General features: G+C 35.8%; 4 protein-coding genes and 1 long non-coding RNA gene across 6 annotated transcripts; 2 read left to right on the top strand and 3 right to left on the bottom strand.

Moving 5' to 3' along the window:
• Positions 1-286: 286 nt before the first annotated feature.
• On the bottom strand, positions 287-2,309 carry LOC116922685 (the record flags this gene model as incomplete). The annotated part of the gene is made up of 5 exons (XM_045177946.1): positions 287-589; positions 803-867; positions 1,006-1,115; positions 2,069-2,202; positions 2,277-2,309. Coding segments are annotated over 5 exons (645 nt in total), but the record flags the coding sequence as incomplete, so codon positions are not given.
• Positions 2,310-4,867: 2,558 nt separating this feature from the next.
• LOC116922686 (T-complex protein 1 subunit beta) lies at positions 4,868-7,501 on the bottom strand. Its single transcript, XM_032929046.2, has 4 exons — positions 7,238-7,501; positions 7,055-7,163; positions 6,871-7,000; positions 4,868-6,722 (listed from the first exon to the last, which is right to left on the bottom strand). Exons 1-4 carry the CDS (start codon positions 7,277-7,279, stop codon positions 6,719-6,721), a joined length of 285 nt encoding a protein of 94 aa, XP_032784937.1. The 5' UTR covers positions 7,280-7,501; the 3' UTR covers positions 4,868-6,718.
• Positions 7,502-8,912: 1,411 nt separating this feature from the next.
• LOC116919825 lies at positions 8,913-11,433 on the top strand. The gene is made up of 6 exons (XM_045177556.1): positions 8,913-9,378; positions 9,444-9,606; positions 9,675-10,192; positions 10,258-11,084; positions 11,148-11,258; positions 11,320-11,433. The coding sequence occupies exons 1-6, from the start codon at positions 8,933-8,935 to the stop codon at positions 11,418-11,420; spliced, it is 2,166 nt and encodes a 721-aa protein (XP_045033491.1). The 5' UTR covers positions 8,913-8,932; the 3' UTR covers positions 11,421-11,433.
• LOC123475209 lies at positions 11,424-13,125 on the bottom strand. The gene is made up of 5 exons (XM_045177557.1): positions 12,811-13,125; positions 12,639-12,752; positions 12,384-12,578; positions 12,200-12,328; positions 11,424-12,136 (listed from the first exon to the last, which is right to left on the bottom strand). The coding sequence occupies exons 1-5, from the start codon at positions 13,019-13,021 to the stop codon at positions 11,484-11,486; spliced, it is 1,302 nt and encodes a 433-aa protein (XP_045033492.1). The 5' UTR covers positions 13,022-13,125; the 3' UTR covers positions 11,424-11,483.
• A 6,191-nt stretch (positions 13,126-19,316) lies between these two features.
• Positions 19,317-20,396, top strand: LOC123475206. 2 transcript variants are annotated; one of them, XR_006649994.1, is made up of 3 exons: positions 19,317-19,512; positions 19,587-19,734; positions 19,804-20,396. It is a non-coding gene; the product is annotated as an uncharacterized LOC123475206 (long non-coding RNA). The 2 variants fall into 2 exon arrangements; XR_006649993.1 differs by having other exon boundaries at positions 19,320-19,524.
• Positions 20,397-22,139: the final 1,743 nt, after the last annotated feature.

The following is a 22,139-nucleotide window of genomic DNA, read 5'->3' as shown; positions in this document are numbered from 1 at the left end:
TGACGCGACAAGTTGCCTTGACAAAGTCAATCCACTACCTATGAACACTTTATGGTTCTTTAACAATTATTTTAAAAACAATTAAATAACAACAATAAGTAAAAATAAATATTTATTAATTTGAATTTTAAAAACGAATTTCAGTCATAAAACTTGCATACAATTGACTTATGTTGTGCTTAGTTTGCATACTTATTTGCCTAATTTGCGTAATTTTTGCGTATTTTGTATGATTTTTGCGTAATTTGCTTGATATTTGCGCATTTTGCGAAAATTTTGCGTATAATTAACCTCTTTCGGGAAAGGTGTACGAAAAGTTTTTTAGTGGTGAACCCCTCGCATTGTCCATTTCTTCTTCTTCATAGTCGTTTTCCTCATCATCTTCTCGGTACTGGTCTTCTGGTTGTACATCTCCCCTTTGTATGATATAATTATGAAGGCAGCATGCAGATAATATGACATCTGAAATGCGATTTAACAAAAGCATGTCCAAATATCGTAGACGCCTCCATTTGTTTTTTAAAAGGGAAAATGATCGTTCCACGGCAGACCGGTTTTGGGACGATACCCGGTTGAAGTTCTTCTCAGTCTGAAACGCAAGATTGAAGTAAAATATTATTAATTTTCTTTAAATGTGATATACAACAATTTGATTATTGCGCATCATTAGCGTGGTCATACAAGAATGGTTCGAACAGACAACAAACCGTCCTTACATAACCATGAACATGTGCAGCCATTGAAATGTATCATGTTGCAGTGCAGTTCTACATACCAATGAAGAATAGTGTTTAATTCATACCTCATCAAGCCGCCCATTATCTGGATACGGCTTCATTAGTGTAGCGGTCAACCCGTAGGCAGAGTCTCCTAGCAGCACGAACGGGGTACCCTCTAGCAATATAGACATTTTGCGACCTAGTTGGATGTGAACAAAAACTGGTGCCTCATGCATCGATGATGGATATCCAGTGGATACATCGATGAACTCTAAATTTGGTTTAGATACAGCTTGAAGAGTAACGACGCAAAACTTTTTCCGATGTGTATATACATTGCACTGCTTGAGTGTTTGCCGAATCCTTAAAAAGGTCCTATCGATACTGCCAAAATTATTTGAGTGCACGTAAATGAAATGGAATAACTAATTAGCTTTTGTGTCTTAACGTAAACGGATAAAATTTGTTTTACCAATAGCGTAGGTAAAAATTAATTTGCTGCGTTATAGATCTATTGTATGGACTCCCGCTAGAGTTAAGACTTTAATTAGAAGTAAGGTAACTGCATTTAGTTTAAGTGTTTGTACAATCCCTTGACCTCCTTTTTACGCTATCTCTTTTATTATTTTTTGCCCCCTTCCGCTGACAAAGGTGTCAATGCCCCCACCTTATCTCTCAACCTTGTTTCCTTTTTTTCGCACCAGTTCACATTTTTTCATGAACTGGTTGCTTATGTTTTCTTTTTATTACCCCACGCCAACCTTAGCGTCCCCAAGCCAACTAGTGGTATAAAACCCAAAACACGATTTCTTTTCGGCAGTCTTCTCCTAGCTAGTGTGTGTATTAGTTCTCTTGTAGCTGTGTAACCGACTTGCTAGTGTTGGGGACGAGTTGAATAAACGGTTCACCCTTGCCATCGTTACGTCCTTTTCTTCGTCCAACGTTACAATACCCACCGTGAAGCCGACTTCAAGCCGAATCACCTGGTATCAGAATGGAGTCAACTCAAGCGTAAGTACTACTCCAACCTATCCTTCATTCCTTTCTACAAACCGTTCACTTCACATCCGTGCAGCCGACGTGACTGGCTGACGGATCGTTGGTTACCACCCATTGCACAATTATTTGTTTGTTTGTCTTTAGCAGTTTTAATCCGTCAGGTTTAAGAGCGTGACGGATTAAATATTGCACTATATTCGGCCCTGGTTGGCCATTTGATGAATTCGATTGAATTGAGCCGGAATGCTCTGGTAGTACACAAAAAGATGTAGTGCACGTTTCCTATAACATAGTTTACTTTAGATTAGAACGCAATAGTATCCATTTTATAAATACAAGCCCATATATACATTTCAAGCCTATCTCCTATTCCTCTAAAAGAATCAACATTTGCCAAAGTCCACAAAGTCAATAGCAGTTTGGTTTGAACCGGCACTCCAGAATCATTGCTATTTAAATATGTTGCCATCATGCAGGCTAAATTCTGAATAAATATAGAAAGAATATAACATTTAGGTTACACCAAATAAGCAAGTCGTAACTCACTAGTAATGGTACCTCGAAGCTTTGCCTGGACATCCTGAAATGTTTTTTTAAATAGAGCAGTAAAACATCCTGCGTTGCGCGTTTTTCACAAATGCGAAAATCTCATTTGTGTCCAAGTTGGTCTGCTGCGGCTGCAGCGTCTTATGGAGAAACCATCTTCTTCACGTTAAAAATTAAGTTTTCATAACTATAATTTAGATTTTCCCCTTTTCTTCCTAGCAGTGGGTACCCTATTCATCTTTTCATTTCCCAATTTTTTTTTTCTAGCTCCAGTTCTATCTACTTTCTTTTTATTTTATTTTTGTTTGTAAGTTGCTCGTCTCTTTTAGCCGAAGAATTTCGTTTGCTGCCAGAAATTCGTCTGCTACGAGGGGATGAACAACAAACCATTCACAAACAATAGCAACCCTGGTTGGAGCACGCAGTGTTATATTCATCCCAAATTCGTTGTATTCTGAAAATGAAAAGTTTATTGTTATATAATAAATGATGAATACATTTAAATTTAAAAGTGGATTAAGCTGGCTTTACTCTGCTGATAATAAGGTTTTCATCCGTCCTGATGTAAGCATCGTAGGTCTCACCGCCAGTACTCCTTCCGTGGTCAATGAAATACTTCATCTTGCATCTCGGATCGACGAAGGTGGCTGCCATTACCAAGGGTGCGTTTCCGCGTCAACCTTTTGTTGAAATTTTCTGTTCAACCTCAACTGATTAGTTCACGACAAAATAGATGTTGATCTTTAGTTCAACTAAAATAGTTGAAGTTGAACTTCAACCAATATTCACGCCAAAATGGAAATTCTAGATGGCGTTGTTTTCTGTTCCCGCCCATTGTCCCGCCTTGTTTTGCAGACGCTTTTTTTTAATTAATTTTGTTGTTTTTTATAAAGTAAACAAAGTAGACATAAATTACAAAAGTTTTTTCGAACTGTGAAAAAGCTACAATAAATCAGTGAAATCTGTCTTCATATAACTGTTGTAAGTTAATTTTTCAAAATTGTTTATAATTTTGTAAAGAATGTTGGACACACTATTTCGTTATTTATAGGTGAAAGGGCTACCGATAAAAGAATCCTATACTTATTAACTACCCAATACACCATTGAACATTTATTTGATTCAAGTACTGATGACGAATATTCAGATGAAGATGAAGAATGCATGGGTGTTCTTAATTAAATAATTTGTTCGAAATATTTGGGTTTCTTTTTCTTATCATTTACACTATACTATACCAGACTGATTGAATTTTGAAATATAAGTTCGATAATCTTTCCTGAGATTTTCCCATTTGGTTCTGCATGTTGCACCTTTATCTTCACCACGTACAAGAAATCCTTGTTCAGAAAGACCAGTAGCAATATCATTCTAAATTGGCTTGATCTTATTTGTTATAGAGGCAATTCACATCGCGGTTTCGCGTGTCAATTGTTTCGATGTCCGCCATTTTCTCTGGTTGTTTATGTCATGTTTTGCGTTGTTTGTATTGGCTGAAAGTGTTATTTCCCAATACAAAGTGGATTTTGTGAATCAGTGTTTAATTTTTTTCAATTTTTTTTTGTGTCAGTTAATTGCTACGTATCTTGGTTAGTATGTGTAGCAATTTCTGTTTCCAGATCACATTTCTTGTATTTTTAAAAAAATCTTTTCTGTAGGGCTGTCATGGGTTTTCAATATTGTTGTGCCCTGGGTTGCAAAAACAAATAACATTAGAGTTTGTAATGCACATTTTGTTCTAGGTAAGTCTCGACAAATTTATTAATAGTGAATGTGTCTATCTAATTCTTCTATTTGAAATCACACAGGAAAACCTTTTTAATACACTGGAGAAACACACCCAGACTGGGCCCCATCCCTGAATCTTGACAAAGTGTATGTTAACGCTAAGTCAGCCATGGATAGAGAGTCAAGAAGAGTAATTTTAAATGTTCAAGAGGTAATACAAATTATGAAGTATAATTTATTCATACGTTATGACAACAAAAAGTTATATGTTATATAGTAATGTTACAAATAAACAAATGAAGAGTAATAACCTTCGCTTTCATCAACAAATTTTTGTTTAAAAAACTGATTGCACAAAATGATCCAATTCCCCCATCGATAAATCTCTTGTAGGTCTCAAGGCCCTTGTAAGCCTTTAAATCTTCATGCGTGTATGGAGACTTGGAACATAGCAGGTAATTTACCAAATCAAGATTGGTTACCAGTGGCATTTTTCCTGCGATGCTAAGTCCATTGCACCAATACTCTTCGTGAATTGTATAGGGTTAATCACAACCTACTATTAATAGTTTTGCTGCATACTTACGTTTATCTTCTGACAGCCCTACAGAAAAGATTTTTTTTTAAATACAAGAAATGTGATCTGGAAACAGAAATTGCTACACATACTAACCAAGATACGTAGCAATTAACTGACACAAAAAAAAATTGAAAAAAATTAAACACTGATTCACAAAATCCACTTTGTATTGGGAAATAACACTTTCAGCCAATACAGACAACGCAAAACATGACATAAACAACCAGAGAAAATGGCGGACATCGAAACAATTGACACGCGAAACCGCGATGTGAATTGCCTCTATTGATTTGTTAAAAATAATAACATTGGTTAAAAACAAAACAGTGTAATGCCGCGTCGAAGTGGTTTGAATAGAAATAAGTCACAGAAATTACCAGAATTATTAAAGCTTCAAAATATAATTGCAGAGGTAACTGAATTAATTATTATTTCTATTTCTTATTATCATTTACTTTAAAAACAAATGTTTAATAATGGCGTTTTATACAAAAATAGGAAAGATTGACCTCATATCCCAGAAAAACAACAAGCAAAACTCAAAATATTGATCGATTGTCAGGCAGATATGTTTATTTACGATTATAAAGCCCCTTGGTCGCCTTCGGGATTTAAGGTTAGTTTCCGACAACTGTTTGTCTCATATCTCAATTGCTGTTTTCCAATTTTGTTTACATAAGAAATAATGACATCTAGTTTTTTAACAAGCAATCCACCACTCAACCGCACCAAATTCATGGACCCCCCTTTTTTCTAATTCTGCTATGGGATCTAAAGTTAAAAAAAAAAATACAGGCCTATCCAGTTTTTGACTCCGGATTTGCCTGTTTTTTCATGATTCTAATATTCCCTGCCATTCGGGAGATATTTTATGTTAAAGTTAGGGTTTTTTCAAATTTTGGAAATTTGGGGGGGTCTTTGGTATCGCTTTTTGGGAAAAAGCGAACTCTAAAACAAAATAATTCTCCCAAAAATTTGCTTGGCCCCCCCTCAATGCAAATCCGAAAGCTAATCTCTTTTCGGATTTGATTGGCCGAGTTATTTGCAATCTAGTAAAGGGCTCATTTGGCTAGTTTCCCACCCAGCCTAGCAGCCATTTTGTTCACCCATCCTTCGCGCTCCTGGCGGTCGCAGTTATCGATTACTATCATATTTGAAGCCCGAAGTGCAGAGAAAGCGTAGCTTCGGCAGTCATCCGCCATATGATAAATTCAAAAGAAAAGATGGAGATACATGGCAAAAAACGCCACTGGGTGTCGGCCTTCGAGATTTATTAGCCACCACTTGGGGAATTCTCTTAAACGAGGGCTACTTACACGCAGTTCACCACTAATTTGACCTTTTCTAAAAGTTGTTCAAGATTGCGATTAATTAGACTCTGAAAGGGAAAACTTACGAAACGCTGATCGAATAGACTAACCGAAAAACCTGACGTTTTCCACTTCTCTCCATGACAGCATCAAAAACAAATGACAAACGACAGCCGCCCTCGTCGTTTCTAAACAAACACAAATTAAAAATTAACAAACCAACATTTCATCGCAAATTTTCCCTATTCCATACAGTTTTACATGGAGAATCCAAATGTAATAGAATTTCACCCAAAAAACAAAAACCCGCGGCACAGGAGGGTCCCTAAATCCACCAACCAATCAGAACCCGACTTTCACGACCAAAATTTGAATTTCGATCAAACAAAAAAAATATAAATTTAACAAACAAACCTACATATTTAGAAACAACCCATTGGCACGAAGTTGAAAACGGCGAATCAGATAAAAAATAAATGAAAACGAACAACTCCCCTGTTTACACACGATAATTTTACCCAATTCACAGCCAATCAAAACCCGGCTGGAACCCCTGGGGAAACAATAAACAGTTTGGGGCCCATAAACACGGCATAGCCTTCCATCTTTACCAAGGTAAATCTCTCAAGGATCAAGCCCCTTCTTGGCGCCTTCGAGATTTTTAATTGTCTTTTCATTCTCTTAATTAAAAAAAATGAAATTTTTGAGAAAAACGATAAAGAATGTGTTGTTTGAAAGTAAATTTGAAAGTGAATAAGTTCGGGATTGCCAAATGTAGAGACGATTTTAACTATAATTACCAATGCAAGGCGTTCGATACCATGAAGTTCCAACGCTTATCTAGAAAATTTTAGAGAAATTCTAGAATACAGGGATAAGAAATAAACTAAGAATGAGTATGAGAAACTCAAACATTTCATTAGAAAAAACTGGAATTTTTGATGCAATATAAGATAATAAATATTGAAAAGGAAGAAAAACAATAAACCTGTTAATAAAGATGGTGGAATTGTACTTTAGAGAGAGCTTAATCTTCTCCTTCATCTTTTCTTTTTCATCTAACTCTAATTCGGCAATTTTAGCAACGCAATCAACGTGGATATCCGCGAGCCGAATACCTAAAAATCTTCATCAAGTTCACCTTTTTTAATAATTACCGAAGTTTAAATTACCTTGATTTGATCTGTGTCCATAGGTGTATTGACAATAAGAATCATTTTTTTCTTTTTTGTAAAGCAGAAACCCAGTGTCAAGGAAGAAATCTGTGAGCATACCTCCTTGCTTTTGAATGATTTGAATAAGTTGAAGGTTTAATGTGTCAGTAAAATTAAGCACAACACAAATCTTAAACTTACTTGTCCTTCATTGCGGCCATTACTAGCAAGAATGTTGTCCATGCCCTTCAAGTACAAGGCGAATCTTAAACTTACTTAAGTCCTTCATTGCGGCCAATACTATCAAGATGTTGTTCATGTCCTTGGAATCAGTGTGCTTTTCACCTTACTGTGCTTTGTTTTTCCCCCTTTTCTTGAGTTGTGACATAGTGAAATAGGACTCATCCGACAGTTTTTTCTCCAAAAGAAAAAATCATTCAATGAACTTTATTTGATTTTTTGTGCTGATTCAGAATATAGATGTTATTCCAATGAAAAAGTAGTAGTCAAGCAAAAAGTCGTGCGTAGTTTACGCCGATGCGCACCACAGCGACAGATTGCAGAACTAAACTTTTTATTACGCTTGACTCCACGTCTACTTCAAGTCCTTTGTTCAAGCATGGACTACTTTATATTAAGGACTGGACTCAGTCCAATCTCGCCGTGTTAATGCCTGTCCGGTAGGCTTTTTTACAGCAAAATAATTAAAAAATACCATTATATTGAGTTTTTAAAGACGAATTCAGCTACATTGTAATTTTTAATGTAAACTTAGGGGGAAAAAAGATATTAACGTTTATTTTATCGGAGTAGGGGAAGAAAGTCGACTTGACTCATACGCCATCTACCCGCCAAACGGCCTAAGTTTTTACTTAGTGTTGTGAGTGTGTTTGAAGGCTGGAAGTGAAGTTAAATATTGTAAACAAAGTGACTTAGACATTCGCAATTCCGTGTTTTTTTAAATTATATGTTTCCATTGGTCATCATTGTATTGATATATAAATGTTGGTGGACGTGTATTGGCATTTGCTGCGAGAAGTGTCGATTCGTGAAACTGAAAGCTGAAGAATTACGGAAGTTTCTTTATGTGCTGCAATTGTGTATGTAATTCCAAACACACCTACGGTTATTTAAAGGTAACCTATTAGGTGACTGCAGTTGTATTCCTTGACAGGAATATTCAAGATCCGACAATGGTAATGCCATATTACCCCACGCAGGTGAACAAAGGAACATTGTCAACCTCATAGTGGGTTAGAGATAAACAAATAAGGTATCAACAATTCTACATTTATGTTGTTAGCGTATTGTATTTCCTGTTGTTAATCTTATTTTTTAACTGAAGAAATGGTATTCCTTTTTTTTTCATCTTTTTCTTTATTGTTTCGAGTCCTGCTTATTTCAGGGTAGGGCACGCAAATCGAAATCAGGAAAAAAAAGGAAAAAAATTTAGAAACAGGTAGTTTTTATCTTTATTTAAGCCAAAAGTCGAAAATTATGCTAATGAGCTGATCATACACAAAACAAAGAAAAGCTGATTTCAAATCTTGCCGCTTGCCGACGCCAAGTAGCAGGAGCTTAGGCCGTTTGGCAGGTAGATGGCGAATGAGTCAAGTCGACTTTCTACCCGTTCTCTTGAAAGTAAAACGGAAATATCTTTTAAACAATTCAATTTAGGTATAGGAACATTTATTAACTCAGCAATCATTTTTTAATTCTTTGTCTTATATCGACGTAAAAAAAATTACATGGGAGACATAGGAATCATCGAAGTGTCCAGTCCTTAATATAAAGTAGTCCATGGTTCAAGAAGCAGTCAGATTCGCAAATGTTATTGTCCTGTTTTCTGTTTTGGTTTCGTTTTGCCACTTTTGTGTGCAGTGATGTAACTCTAATATGAGTGCTTCCCGACTTCCATATAAAGTGTCAGACTTTGCCAAAAGTTTAGATGAAGACGAATTTAAAATATACTGTAAAGTACTTGAAGATCTAAAATGTAGTGATCCGTTGGTATTGGACCTAAATTTATTCAAATGTGGAAGTGAACTAGAAACGTTAATCCCTCCAATAACTAAGAACCACATGATTATTCATTTAGTCGTGGGGCGTAATTGCAGTGACGGTGAAAAAGTTGAGGCCATAAACAATTTATTGTCCTCAGAACAATACTTGACTAATACCTTCTTGGACAAACTTCTTGCATTCCCCTTGCCAAATGGAATTGTGATTCTCAGAAGCCATATAATTCACTCACAAACTTTATCTGCTAAGCCAGCCACACCATGGGTTGGATTGCAAAGCGATGGAAAAATTTTATTTGCTGTCTGTGACTGTGTTGCTGGGTAAGTAAAGTAACAGTGCAGTGTATCTTTTAAATATTAATGTTTGTATCTTTTTGTTTCAACAGACTAGGTAACAGCTGTATTCATGTCAGTGCATTACTACAACAAGCCATCCATGAGCACCAAAAGGATAAATCGACAACCACAAATGCAACAACCATAAGTGCTGAAAATAGAATTCCTGTAACATCACTGCCATGTAACTGGAATAAACCAGGAAAGGGTCCAGTAAGTTACAATCGTCATACATTATAAATCTTTATGAATAAGTATTAATTTTTCTTGTTACACATTAGGTAACTATTGGAAAGATTGGTGATTTAACAACACTCCTTCCTAGGAAAAAAAGCATTTCAGGGAATCACATTTTGCCAGTAACTGATGAAGAATTTAATCAGTGTAACGCAGAATTGGCTCTATTACCTTTTCTTCCTGTAACCTTGTCAACTATTGACCACTACGCTTCTTCTTTTACACCACCTACAGTGGCAAACAAAGTCCCAAAATATCTAACAACGTTTTTTGATTGCAACCTAGAGGGGAAACCTTTTAATGTAGTGGAAGAAGAATGCGAACGTGTGTTGCAATTAGTAACCCTAACTCGTGATGAGCAAGATGCAGTTGAACTGGTAACAAGAAATCAAAGTTCCTGCGAAGAATGGGGCAATCAACGAGGTGGACGTATAACAGGAACTAAGATCTTCCGTGTCACAAAATTCGATTTTTCAAAACAATTAACTCCTGGAAGCACACAATTCATTTTAGAAATATGCTACCCAGAGATTAGTAAGTTCAATGGTAACAAGTATACCAGGTAACTTAAAGCAAATTACTATTCAGAATTGGTACCGCTCAACTAATTCTTCTTTTTTTTTAAAGGTACGGAATCAAAAATGAGCCACTTGCAGCCAAAAAGTTTTCAAGTCATGTTAAAGAAAACAATCTACATTCTAATTTTGATTGCAAATGTGTTGGATTAATTATATCCATCACTCACCCTTTTCTGGCAGCGTCACCTGACCGTATCTGTCACTGCGAATGTCATGGGAAATTCGTACTGGAAATTAAATGCCCTTTCCGCGTAAGCGGTTTGAAGATCAAAGAATACTCTCTTAAAAACAAAGATTTCTTTCTAAAAGTGAATCATTCCACAGACAATATGTATCTAGAGAAAGATCACGAATACTATTACCAGATACAACTTCAAATATTCGTAGCAGAATGCAGAGAAGCGGTACTTGCTGTTTTCAACGGTTACCAGGATATGGAATATGTAACGATCAAACGTGATGAAGAATTAATTGAAAAGATGATTTCCAAAGGAAAGTTGTTTTTTCTTACGTACTTACTGCCTGAGTTAATTTCTAAGAGATTCAGTTCGGCAAAAATTCTTCCAAACAGCGTTTTATCTTCAACTGCAAGCACACATCCAACTCTAAATCAGTTTATTTACTCTTGCCAAGATAACACCAAAACTGATGAAACAGTTTCTTGTTCAAGTGAATTGTGCGTAATCAAAATTTACCACAAAAAATGTACGAAATCAATTAGGTTCCCAACAAACTGGATGTGTGTTTCTTGTAAAAAAGAAACTGCCAAATTGAAAAGATTGGAATTAAAAAAAAACCGTGAAAAAGCTACATCTACTACTTCATTGAACAATGAAACTCAACAACCACTTCCTACTGCAGTTGTTATTAGTAATGGTAAGCGTTACAGTTTTCCTCTTATTAAAAATTTCGTACATAATGAAAATTTATTTTTAATAGCCAAAGATGACCAACAGCTGCAGAACACACCTGAACTAATAAACATTGATAAGCCTACCTCCGATGACTCAAACAAAGAGAATAATGATCCCTCCGCCTTAATTGTTTCCGGTAATAATTAGTAATATTCCTATTTCAGGGAATAAAAATATAATAAGAATATTGCTTTTAGGTAAAAAAACACGTGGCCGTCCAAAGAAAAAGCACTCACAAACAACGTTAAATAATCCTGTAAATAAAACATTGAAAGTGTTGGGGACAATAAATATTTAATTATTCTGTGAAAGATTTTTGTATTGTCTCATTGGTCAATAGATGTAAGACTGTTAGCAATAGTTACCGTATCGGTACAACGCTGGGGTTTGCATTACTTAGGCAACAACAAACAAAAGCAATTTTATCAAAATGAGAAATGTTGTCTTCGTCGCGTGATATTAACGGAAATGGTACTCTATCTCTTAAAATTCTAAAAGTTTTTTTTTTTTTTTTTAATGTTGGTGTTGATTTCAACAAAGCTTCCTTTGTGGGCCAAATCATAAAGTTCCGGGATAGACGAATATACATTACGTCAATCCATTTCACTAAATACGATGAAACTGACTTTTGAGAAATATGAAAGCGGTAAGCTAAATCTTGTTCACATAAATTTAGTCGCAACCTCATTAGAACTAGAAGGAATTGCTCTTTTGTTGGAAGTGATCGTTTCGTAAACGAACTTGAATCATGAATTCCAGGCAAAATTAATTGATAAATAATTTCAAAAAGTTTCCATGACTTCAGCCCAGTATAAAACTTAGTCATTCTATCATTATCTGTTAGCCTGTTAATTAACTTTTCTTTCTTGACTAACTCTCTTAAAGAAAAAATTGTTTCCTTCAGGTTTGTCGACTCTACCATCATTGCTTGAAGCTGTTCATCAACTGAATTCCTACCCAAGTTAATGACTTTAGGAGAAACTTGTGTCTGTGAATGTAACACCTTGTCAGATTCTAAATAACAAAAACAAATACAATTACACTTGCCCTAATCATCATTTAAAATAAACGTAATACCTGTTTGAATTGTAGAATGAAACGTTTCAAAATGTGTCTTAATTTCTCTTAATGTTTGTTCTTCCGGTTTAGTAATCCCTTTTTTTTTCAAAAAATTAACAAGATTTTGGATTTCAAAAAGGCATTTCGCTAAAGAAAATGATATTAAGTAAATAAGTAATAACAAAATAATCAGCATTATCACCTGTAGAGGTATCATTATGTTCAAAGTTAGAATCCAAAGAAGTGTCATCCATTGTAATGTCGTTACTTTGAAATGTGCCATGCAACACATTATCATGCAATGTGCTGTTGTCACTAAGACTGCTTGAATTTACAATGATCTCATGCACTGTACTGTCATCAACTCGTAAACTGTCTTCACAACTTGGGTGTGCATCTAAAAATTAATACAGTAATAACAATGAAGACTTTCTAAAACTAGCAGCAAAACATGTACGTGATAAGTCTGAATCAAAATCATGATCTTGTTCATCATGTTGATCTGTGTTAGTTAAATTCTTTGACGGAACCCAGTCAACATCATCTACATAAAACATGTATGCTGGTTTGCCTACAGAATGAAAGTAATTCACTTACTCAGTAACTTTAAGTTTGTAATGACTGTATACCTGAATGAAAATGTAAAGAACACACAGAGGGTGTACCATAGTACTTATTGATATTAGATCCAATAGCTGCCATCCAAGCTGCAATTCTTCTTTCAACTAACTCTCTATCACTTTTATTTTTCAATCTTGTATCTTGTTTAGGGATAGAAAAAAAAGAAACTTTTCTCGACCTTTTATATTCACCGCAAATAACACAAACTTGATTAGGCATCTTATTATTAACTCTCAAGTTTTTACGATGTGTCTTACAACTTGTGGAAAACTATAACTGTCAAGTGTTAGAAACAACATATCCGACTGCTTCTTGAACAAAGGACTTGAAGTAGACGTGGAGTCAAGCGTAATAAAAAGTTTAGTTCTGCTATCTGTCGCTGTGGTGCGCATCGGCGTAAACTACGCACGACTTTTTGCTTGACTACTACTTTTTCATTGGAATAACATCTATATGCACAATTTGTAAATTGGCCAATAACATCTTTTGTTTTTTTCCCGATAACTGATGGTTCCTATCTCTAATGCATGTGTTCGCTATCCACTTGTTCCTTCATATTTACCGACTTTTTATTTTAGATTATTGGTTTTTGAAATCACACTAATGTAACGGAACGGTCGATTTGAACCACCTGTGCTTAGAACAATATTGAAACGCTCTGACACTTGAGCTATTGAGCATGTTTTAATGATGACCTACGCATATTGGCCAGCATCATTTTGGACTTAGAAATCTTGCGACGTAATGAAAGTGGCGCGTGGTTTATGAGCAATTTCTTATACGTTTGGCTTGAGCATGTCGGTGGCTAAACCATTCTCGTAAAATCACGTCGCTTATCCCCCTGAAGCAAGAGATGAAAATAAAAAGTATTGCATTACATGGCAATCTGGGCAAAATGAAACATTTCTTTCAAGCATGCAGCAACTGCCTCGTGTTGCAACACCAACTCTTGATTTGGAATTGCCATTGCTTCTTTCTTTTCAAATCGTTTTCGATTTAATGTTTATTTTTATTTTTGTGCAGCATGCTGCGACTTTGTGGCTGCTCTAACTCACAATGGCGACCACGAACCAAAATCTGACCAAGAATCAAGTAAAGAAGTCATCAAATACTTTCAGATTTTGACTGTCTACGTAATGGCCTACGAACTTAGACTCTGCTCTGGCTGCATGCGGAAGGGTCTGCGACAAAACAGTATCTGAATCCGTCGTGGCTAACCCTCTCGAAAGTATTCAAACGGGGTGTTCCTAAACGGCGGATGCGGAATGGCGGATTGGCGGAACCTAAACGGCGGAATCAAGGCGGAATGGACATTGTTTTTGTTTGCCCGTTCCGCCAACTAGCCTGCTCCTTGTATACCTATGCTAGGTCTAAATGGCGGAACGGATTGGAGGAATAAGTTCACAGAACACTACAGTGGCGAATGCTTATGTATTTTAAATACGTATGTAAATAATGTATAACTAAATAAATAATGGTAAAATACATAAAATAAAGAGAGTAAAATTGTTCATTATTTTAACTTCAGCTTCAAAGAAATGGAATGCCATGTACTGAGCTAGAACTTTAGCACAGCTAAATAACTGATTTAGTCTCCAAGGTCAGTTGCTGAAACCCAAACCCCATTAAACCGTTGAAGGTTAGTCATCGGCCACTTTTCACCCTCGCAGTGTGCTTTCTTATACGGCTTAGTTTAAAAATGACTAACCCATTTTCTGATGTGATGGATTTATTTGAAGACGAATGAGTTCCAGTGCTAAGTGAAGTGCCATTCGATGCTGCGGTATGCCTGAAAGGTTTCGAACGGTAGTGGGCTGCATTAATTGTAAGAGGTGGTATCATCCCCAGTGCGAAATTATTCCATCGGATGTTTGAATGAAAAACGCGCAGTGTGGCGTTGTTACAAGTGCGCTAATTAGCGGAAAATATATGTAATTTATTTTCCCGGAAACATGTTTTACAAAGAAATATAACTCTTTTTTAACTTAAAAAATTTAATTTAACCAGTTTTTTATTTCTGACATAATAATCAATTAAATATCACTATAGAAATCGTTAAATATAGGTTCAAAAGTAAATTAATGTGGACATTCCACCGTTCCGCCAATTAGGCGTATTCTGCAGCCATATTTTGATGCCCATTCCGCCTACTATTCCGCCGTTTAGGTTCCGCCATTCCGCCTCCGCCGTTTAGGAACACCCATTCAAACGCCAGGCAAATGCGACATCTGGTATTTTTTAAAAAGGAGTATAGACCTTATTAAGATCCAAAGGTATGGGTCAAGCCTCCCCCCTAGCGGTGCGTTTCAGTGTGAAGGGGTGCCATGAACAGCCGCTTTTTATTTGGCTCGCCGCATGTGGCATGCCACATGCCACATAACCCACCATGCCACATGCGGCAAGCCAAATAAAAAGCGGCTGTTCACGGCACCCCTTCACACTGAAACGCGCCGCTAGGGGGTAGGCTTGACCCATACCTTTGGATCTTAATAAGGTCTATAGGATGACCTTATAAAAATAAATAAATAAATAAAACGAATCTTGGAATATCGGGTTGATTTCACCGCTTTTACAATAGAACTTGAAAAATTAAACCTAGTATTCACGAAAATTTAACGGAATACTAGATTGAAACAATATTAGGAGATAAGACAGGAATAATTTTGATTGTTGTGTTTGACAGCATATAAAACCTGCCTACAAAATAGGCAATCCTACTTTGTCCTACCCTGAAAAGTATTTACAGGTGCATCTTTTTTGCAAATGACGGCTGTAATTAAAAGTTCAAACAAGAATAAAACAAAAGCATAAAATTTTTTAAAAATTAACCTGCCATCGATGTCCAGTTAAGCAGTACCTATGACATAAAATAAAAGAAATGAGAAACAATTGTTAGGGAGGAAATTTTAAAAATACAATCTCGTAGAGTAATCAAAAGTTACTGTCTGCACAAAGAAAGTATTACAACACCTGGTTGCGACAACAAAAAATTCAGCATACCTTCTTGGATTCTAGTAAATAATGATAAACGCCTGACAATATCAAAGTAACATCATGTAATCCGCTTAGACATTGGTTTATAACTGGAAGTATCAGTTAACCTACTTTGTAATTTAGAAAAACAAGATTCCTTCGGTAATGTCCTTCGGGCAATTTTTTTGAAAAAAAAATTGTCTATAGACATGTAACGTGGGCCAAAGATAAACAGATTTTGGATCCAAGATTTCTAAATTTCAATCAATTTATAGTGTTCATCTGCTGTAGTCTACTGTCCGGAATTAGCAGCACGGGAGCTTATGTACAAAAATTAAAATGCAATAACGAATTTGAAGAATTTTATACAAAAAATGTACTACCGAATGCAATAGTTTTTTTTAATACACTTCTGGGAATCTAACCATATCAATATTGGCTAGGATAATGTTAGTTTAAGACCTATTAAGCGACTTAAAAAATTTTTCCAAAAATTAGAAAACAATGACATGAAGAAAAAATGTTTTATTTCCGCATGAGTATTGAACAATTAAACTTAATGATGCCAGCGCAACCCCTTACCACTACGCTGTTATTGACATAATGCGACTAGTATGAATAGCAGTTTAATTTTACATCATCTGCAGCAGTATACTGTCCGGAATTAGCAACACGGGGACTTATGTAAAAAAAAATGAGAATGCAATCGTGAATTAGATGAAGATTTTTCCTCAAAAAAGACAACAAATTGAATTGTCTTGTAAAAGCAATTTCAGGGAATGTAACCATATAAATATTACTTAGGATAGTTTAAGTTTAAGACATACTAAGCGACTTAAAAATTTAACAAAATATACGCATAAAAAGGAAAAAACTAAATAAATTTTGCGTTTTAAAGAGTATTGATCCATTGATCTTGGTGTTATGAGCCCAACACCTTACCGCTGAGCTATAACACACATACATGTGGATATAGCATATAGCATCTAAAATTAGTTATCTTGTCGCCGCTGTGTAACTTTCTTTTTCATAGTCTCCGTTCTGGCAGCATGTTTACTACTGCAATATAAAAAAATATATAAAAATCTACTGCTTAAAACATTTTGTTAAAGAAAACACTTACTGTTTAGTGACTGTTATACAGCCTTCTGCACTGACTGCAATGCATTGACAGTTGTAAGGTTACGCAAACAAAATCAAATTCACTGCCTAGGATTCGGCAACCAGCTAGGTAACAATTACGCAAATTAATTTTTTAAAACTGTAATAGAATCAAATGAAAAAGCTACTATACCACGTATCAAATTTTGACAGAATTTTGTACAAAATTTGGGGACGATTGGTCATTCAGGGAAGAAACGTATATGGAAATACATAATGGACATTAAACCTTCTGAGATCTACTACTACTACCCTACCCCCTATACCCCACACCCTAAAATTGTTAAAGTCCTTCAGTATATATACATATATACCCTCAGGGATAAGGTTTTTTATGTCTAAGGAAAAACTTGAGTTCCCAATGATACCTGCTGCATTTATTCTGATAGATTTAATGTAAGTCTGTAAGGAATTATTTGAGTAGTTACAGCAAACATTCTGCGGGCGGACTGGTAGCAATCATTTTAAATTTATCTTTCTATTAGGGGATTAACTACCGATGCAGATCAGTGTTTTGTATTTGGACAATAAAATAAAATACTTATCAAATAAAATACAGAAAAATACGTATTTTAATACGTATTTGCATGGTATATGGGATGGTAGACGTGCGCCTGCAACACACCCGGTAAGGCTTTGAGACCAATTTTTAACTAGCGTTATACCCCTTATAACACCCATCTAGCGGTAAGAAATAAAAGTTTCTACATCTAGTTTTTAGAAGCATGCAGCCATTACAATTTACTTGTTAATGGAGTTTCTCTGCATGCACGTCCGATAATGCCTAAATTGAAAATGTGCTTTCTTTGTGGTTTGATTGATTAGGAAAACGTCAAATCTTTGTTTGTCGTTCCATCAGGAAAATTGGCGGAATGGCAAAAACCAAATTGTCAAACCTGGGTTGACAAAATCATCAAAGTTGTGTGAGGCACATTTTGACAAAAGTGAAATTCACAAAGGACATCAAATAGGCAACGAATATGTTCCAGCAGCCAGAAACCGTTTGCTGACGAAACAAGTGGTACCCACAAAAAATTTGGAAGGTAGCCAATATATATTGTTCAATTGTAATTGGCAGTGTTTAAAATGTAACAAATCTGTGTAACAACAGGTATAGCAACCTTTAAACGTACCAGAAATGCCTTAAAGCCACGTATCCTTAACGATAGCTCAACAGCAGGTATGTGTGATATTTATATGTTTTATTAAAACAATAGTAACTTGATATATTGTGAAACCCAGGAGTACCAAGGTTATACTTATATTATACTTTTCAACATAGGTCTATCATTAATTTCTTCCGATGAATGCCTTGCTGATGCTGTCATCCCTGCTGTTGCAGCTGAACCAAAGGTTGCATCAAACGAAGGAATACTAATACAAACTAGGAACAAACTAAGGAATACTAATTCAAACTGCAAAGGTTGCAAGAAATACCTCTCCATGACTTGTCGCAAGAGGAACGTATTTAGGAGGATTTTTTCCCGTTATATCTTTTTGTTTGTTTATCTTTGTAATAACGATTACTGCTGTTGCAATCTGCTCAGCCGACGAGCGGATTCGACTAATCAGATTGTTTAAATTACACGAATAAATAAGTAAACGACAAATGAATTAGGGTTCTTACACGAATATATTAAACACAAGAAACACAATGCACGCGAAGGAGCCAGGTGTTGGCCAAAGCTCTCTCTTAAACTTGCTTACGACAGTAAGACTTACGGAGACACACTTGTCTCGACTGCTACGCCAGGTCTAACCGTCCTACTCGTGCGCCGGCCGGCTTACGTGACAGTCACGCCAACTGACGGTCACAAGGGACAATCACAAGGGCCCACAGGGCACCCAAACAATACAGCAAGGGACTCATAGGTGGAGTAAGGAGACAGACGGGGCCGTCTGCAACACTGCCAATATTACATACCATTTGCAATACAGAAAACTAATAAAGATCTACTCACTGTGTATTTTTGTTTTCTAACAGCAGACGAATACTCAATGTGTCAGTAACTTTGTATCAAAATGAAATCGGCGGTCCACGACCCATAGTCAAGTTAAGGCAGAAGCCGCTGGGAGCACTACAGTCTACAAGGGATTTTTGGTCTCAAAGCCTTACCGGGTGTGTTGCAGGCGCACGTCTACCATCCCATATACCATGGTATTTGTATTTGACCTTTGAACGTATTCTTATAGCTGTATTTTATTTGGTATTTGATACTAAATATGATTAAAATACCAAATACATTCGAAAATACTTTTTGAATTATAATTTTTAAAAGAATGGTTAAGTTTGATAGGAATATAGGGCTGTTCAACACGGTGTATTACAGTGCGGCAACCCTGTAAATCTTTCAATGCTCATTGGCTGGTTTCGGCTGATTCAATTTTTGTTTGTTGAAGCAGACGAAACTAGCCAATGAGCATTGAAACTTTGAAAGTTGGTTCACAGATTTTACCGTGTCAAACAGCCCTATAGGATTAATTTGTGGAATAGTTTAGGAGTCGCGTGGATTGTCTGCTATGTGCTACGCTACAAGAGAGCAAACAAGTGTTTATACTATTTGGGAAATGGGAAGGTAAGGTAAAAGGTATTGAACTATTGATATATAACCTTAATTTGATAAATTATTATTATAATTTGATTTGACAGTCAAACAGTCCAATCTCCGTCCATTCTCATTGGAATTTCATTTTCAAAGATTGGATCAGTTGAAAGTGGATATTCTTGCATACTGCATAGTGGTGCGTTGGACTTTCACATGTCAGACTCATGCATAGCTCGACTTAGCTAAACAAAGGTATTTCTCATGATTATATTGTTCAATCCCAGCAATAGGTAAATAAGAAATCTGTTAAATGTAACTTAGAAGCAGGCAAGCAGAAAAATTTCAAGTATAGAGAATGTCACCACCCTCTGCAGCCAGGGGAAAATCAGTATGTGTGGCCAGACTGGAAGACCAAGAGGAAGACCACCAAAAGCTTTAGCTGGGGCCGTATTCTAGCCTTGACTTAAGCACGGAATTTTTTCTTAACTTACTGTTTTTTGCTTAAAAATCCAATTTATGCTTGGATTTACCTAAAACCGTATTCTAGCTTTTCTGAACTCACCTTTTTTTCTTAAGAAATATTTTGAACTTGTCTTTTTAAACTTAAGAAAGTAAATTTTTGTAAGCCAACTATTAGTTGGCTTACAGCGGTTATTTTCTTAAAATTCCGTGCTAAGGCTAATGCTTACAGCTATTGTTGTCCTAGTTTTTAGTATTTTCACGTGTCATTGTTTTGATTTTCAAGTAACAACATCTAGTGGTCTTGTTGATTGTTGATGAATAATTGAAGATGAATAACATCGACAAGTTTGAACGTCACCTTGATGTTTTGAACGAAGTTTTAAATAGTGACAATGACAGTGATGCGAATGAGGATGAATTGTATGAAAAACGAATAGAAGTGAGAAGGAGAATGGTTCCGTTTTATGGTCAACGTGCTGATATTTTTGATATATTTGACGATAATAAAATTTACAAAGTATTTAGATTCGATAAAGCTTCTATTTGGTATATCGAAGGTATTCTCTATTTCATATTATTAGTAGTGTTAAGCTACTACAACATTTCCATGTGTATTAACTGTTGCATTGGCTGATTAACCATAAGGCTCATTTCCAACAAATTGGGCCGCAAGTTGTTTGTAGACTAATTACAATCAACAATCAAGTTTACATTAAACTAATAAGCCACACAATTATAGCTAAGTTAACTTTCTTGCGATGTACTCATCAACTAAAATTTCTATTAGGAATGACGACCACGCTTTTTCTTTTATTGCTGGGGCCATTTCAATCTCGTAAGTCTTTCACTAGCACAATAAACACAGTTCAAGATACCAAAACTGTCAATCAAAGAATCTCATAACTTTAAAAATACTAACTAGATTCTAGCTCTAGCAGACGCCTTGTAATAATAATAAAGTAAACAGCATCTATTACTGTACGCAATGTCATGAAACGAATATTCTTATTGGTCGCTATAAGGTCCGCCCTCTAAGAAAAAAAAAATTCTATGCTTGAAAAATCTGATCTTGGAATTTGAACTTATACTAAGTTCAGAAATAAAAGTAAGAAAATTTAAGCTAGAATACGTGTTTATTGAAATAACGAACTTACATTTTTTCCTAACTTACGTGAGGAAATTTTATAAGAAATTTTAGTAAGTTTAAGACCAGAATTTAAGCCAAGGCTAGAATACGGCCCCTGGGCAGAAAACTGCTCCATCCAACTGTCGATGAAGAATTTGGTATGGAAATGATATTCAGATCTATTGAATGACCTTTCATCAAATTTAAACACATTTTTTCCCTGTATCAAACTTGACAGGACATGTACAGTATCCTGCACAAAAATCCGAACACCGATTTAATTTTTTAAACCCACCTATTGGCGGGGTAAAGGGTTTTTTGTTTGTTTTTCTTTAAGAGGGAGGGTAGACGTGGCGATGGACACATAGGGCAGGGTTGGGTAAGTCTAGACATTTTTTAAATGCCTTAAGGTATTACGCTTTAAGGCAAGTAACAGGTCGGGACATTTTTGCAACCCCCAGGGTGGTGTGTTTTTTTTAAATGACAGTTGGAAATGTTGGACTTAGGCTGTGTAATACTCCTTACCCAAATAAATTATAAAGCTGCCTGTGCACAATTAATTCGATACCGATGGCATATGTGTAGAGCCTCTGATTGCGACGCCGTAGATCAGTGTTCGAATCCCAAAAAGGATTTGTAAAATATATGGTATCATTATAATATTCTTTATTCGAATTTGCTGGGAATAATAATTTCTCTAGAACGAAGGAGATTATTATTTTTAAAATTATTTAATAAACAAAAAAAGCATATATTGCTCGATGAAAATTTATTTTATATGTGAACGAGAATTTCTCGTAAGTCAACAATATTAACTCATCACCTCATCTAGAATCGAACACCGATCTCCAGCACCACATTCAGAAACGCTACACCTACGCCATTGACAGCGATGTAAACATTTACAGGCAGCTGGAACATAAGCTTAATTGTTTCGGTAAGCAACATTACCATGCCCAAGCCCTAAATTTCTAACTGTCGTTTTAAAAAACACACCACCCTGGGGGTTGCAAAAATGTCCCGACCTGTAACTTGCCTTAAAGCGTAATACCTTAAGGCATACCCTACC

Source organism: Daphnia magna, linkage group LG8 (genome assembly GCF_020631705.1).
Source record: "Daphnia magna isolate NIES linkage group LG8, ASM2063170v1.1, whole genome shotgun sequence".
Taxonomy (NCBI): domain Eukaryota; kingdom Metazoa; phylum Arthropoda; class Branchiopoda; order Diplostraca; family Daphniidae; genus Daphnia; species Daphnia magna.
The sequence above is the reverse complement of the archived record's forward strand: the minus strand, read 5'-3'. Positions and strand labels throughout refer to the sequence as shown.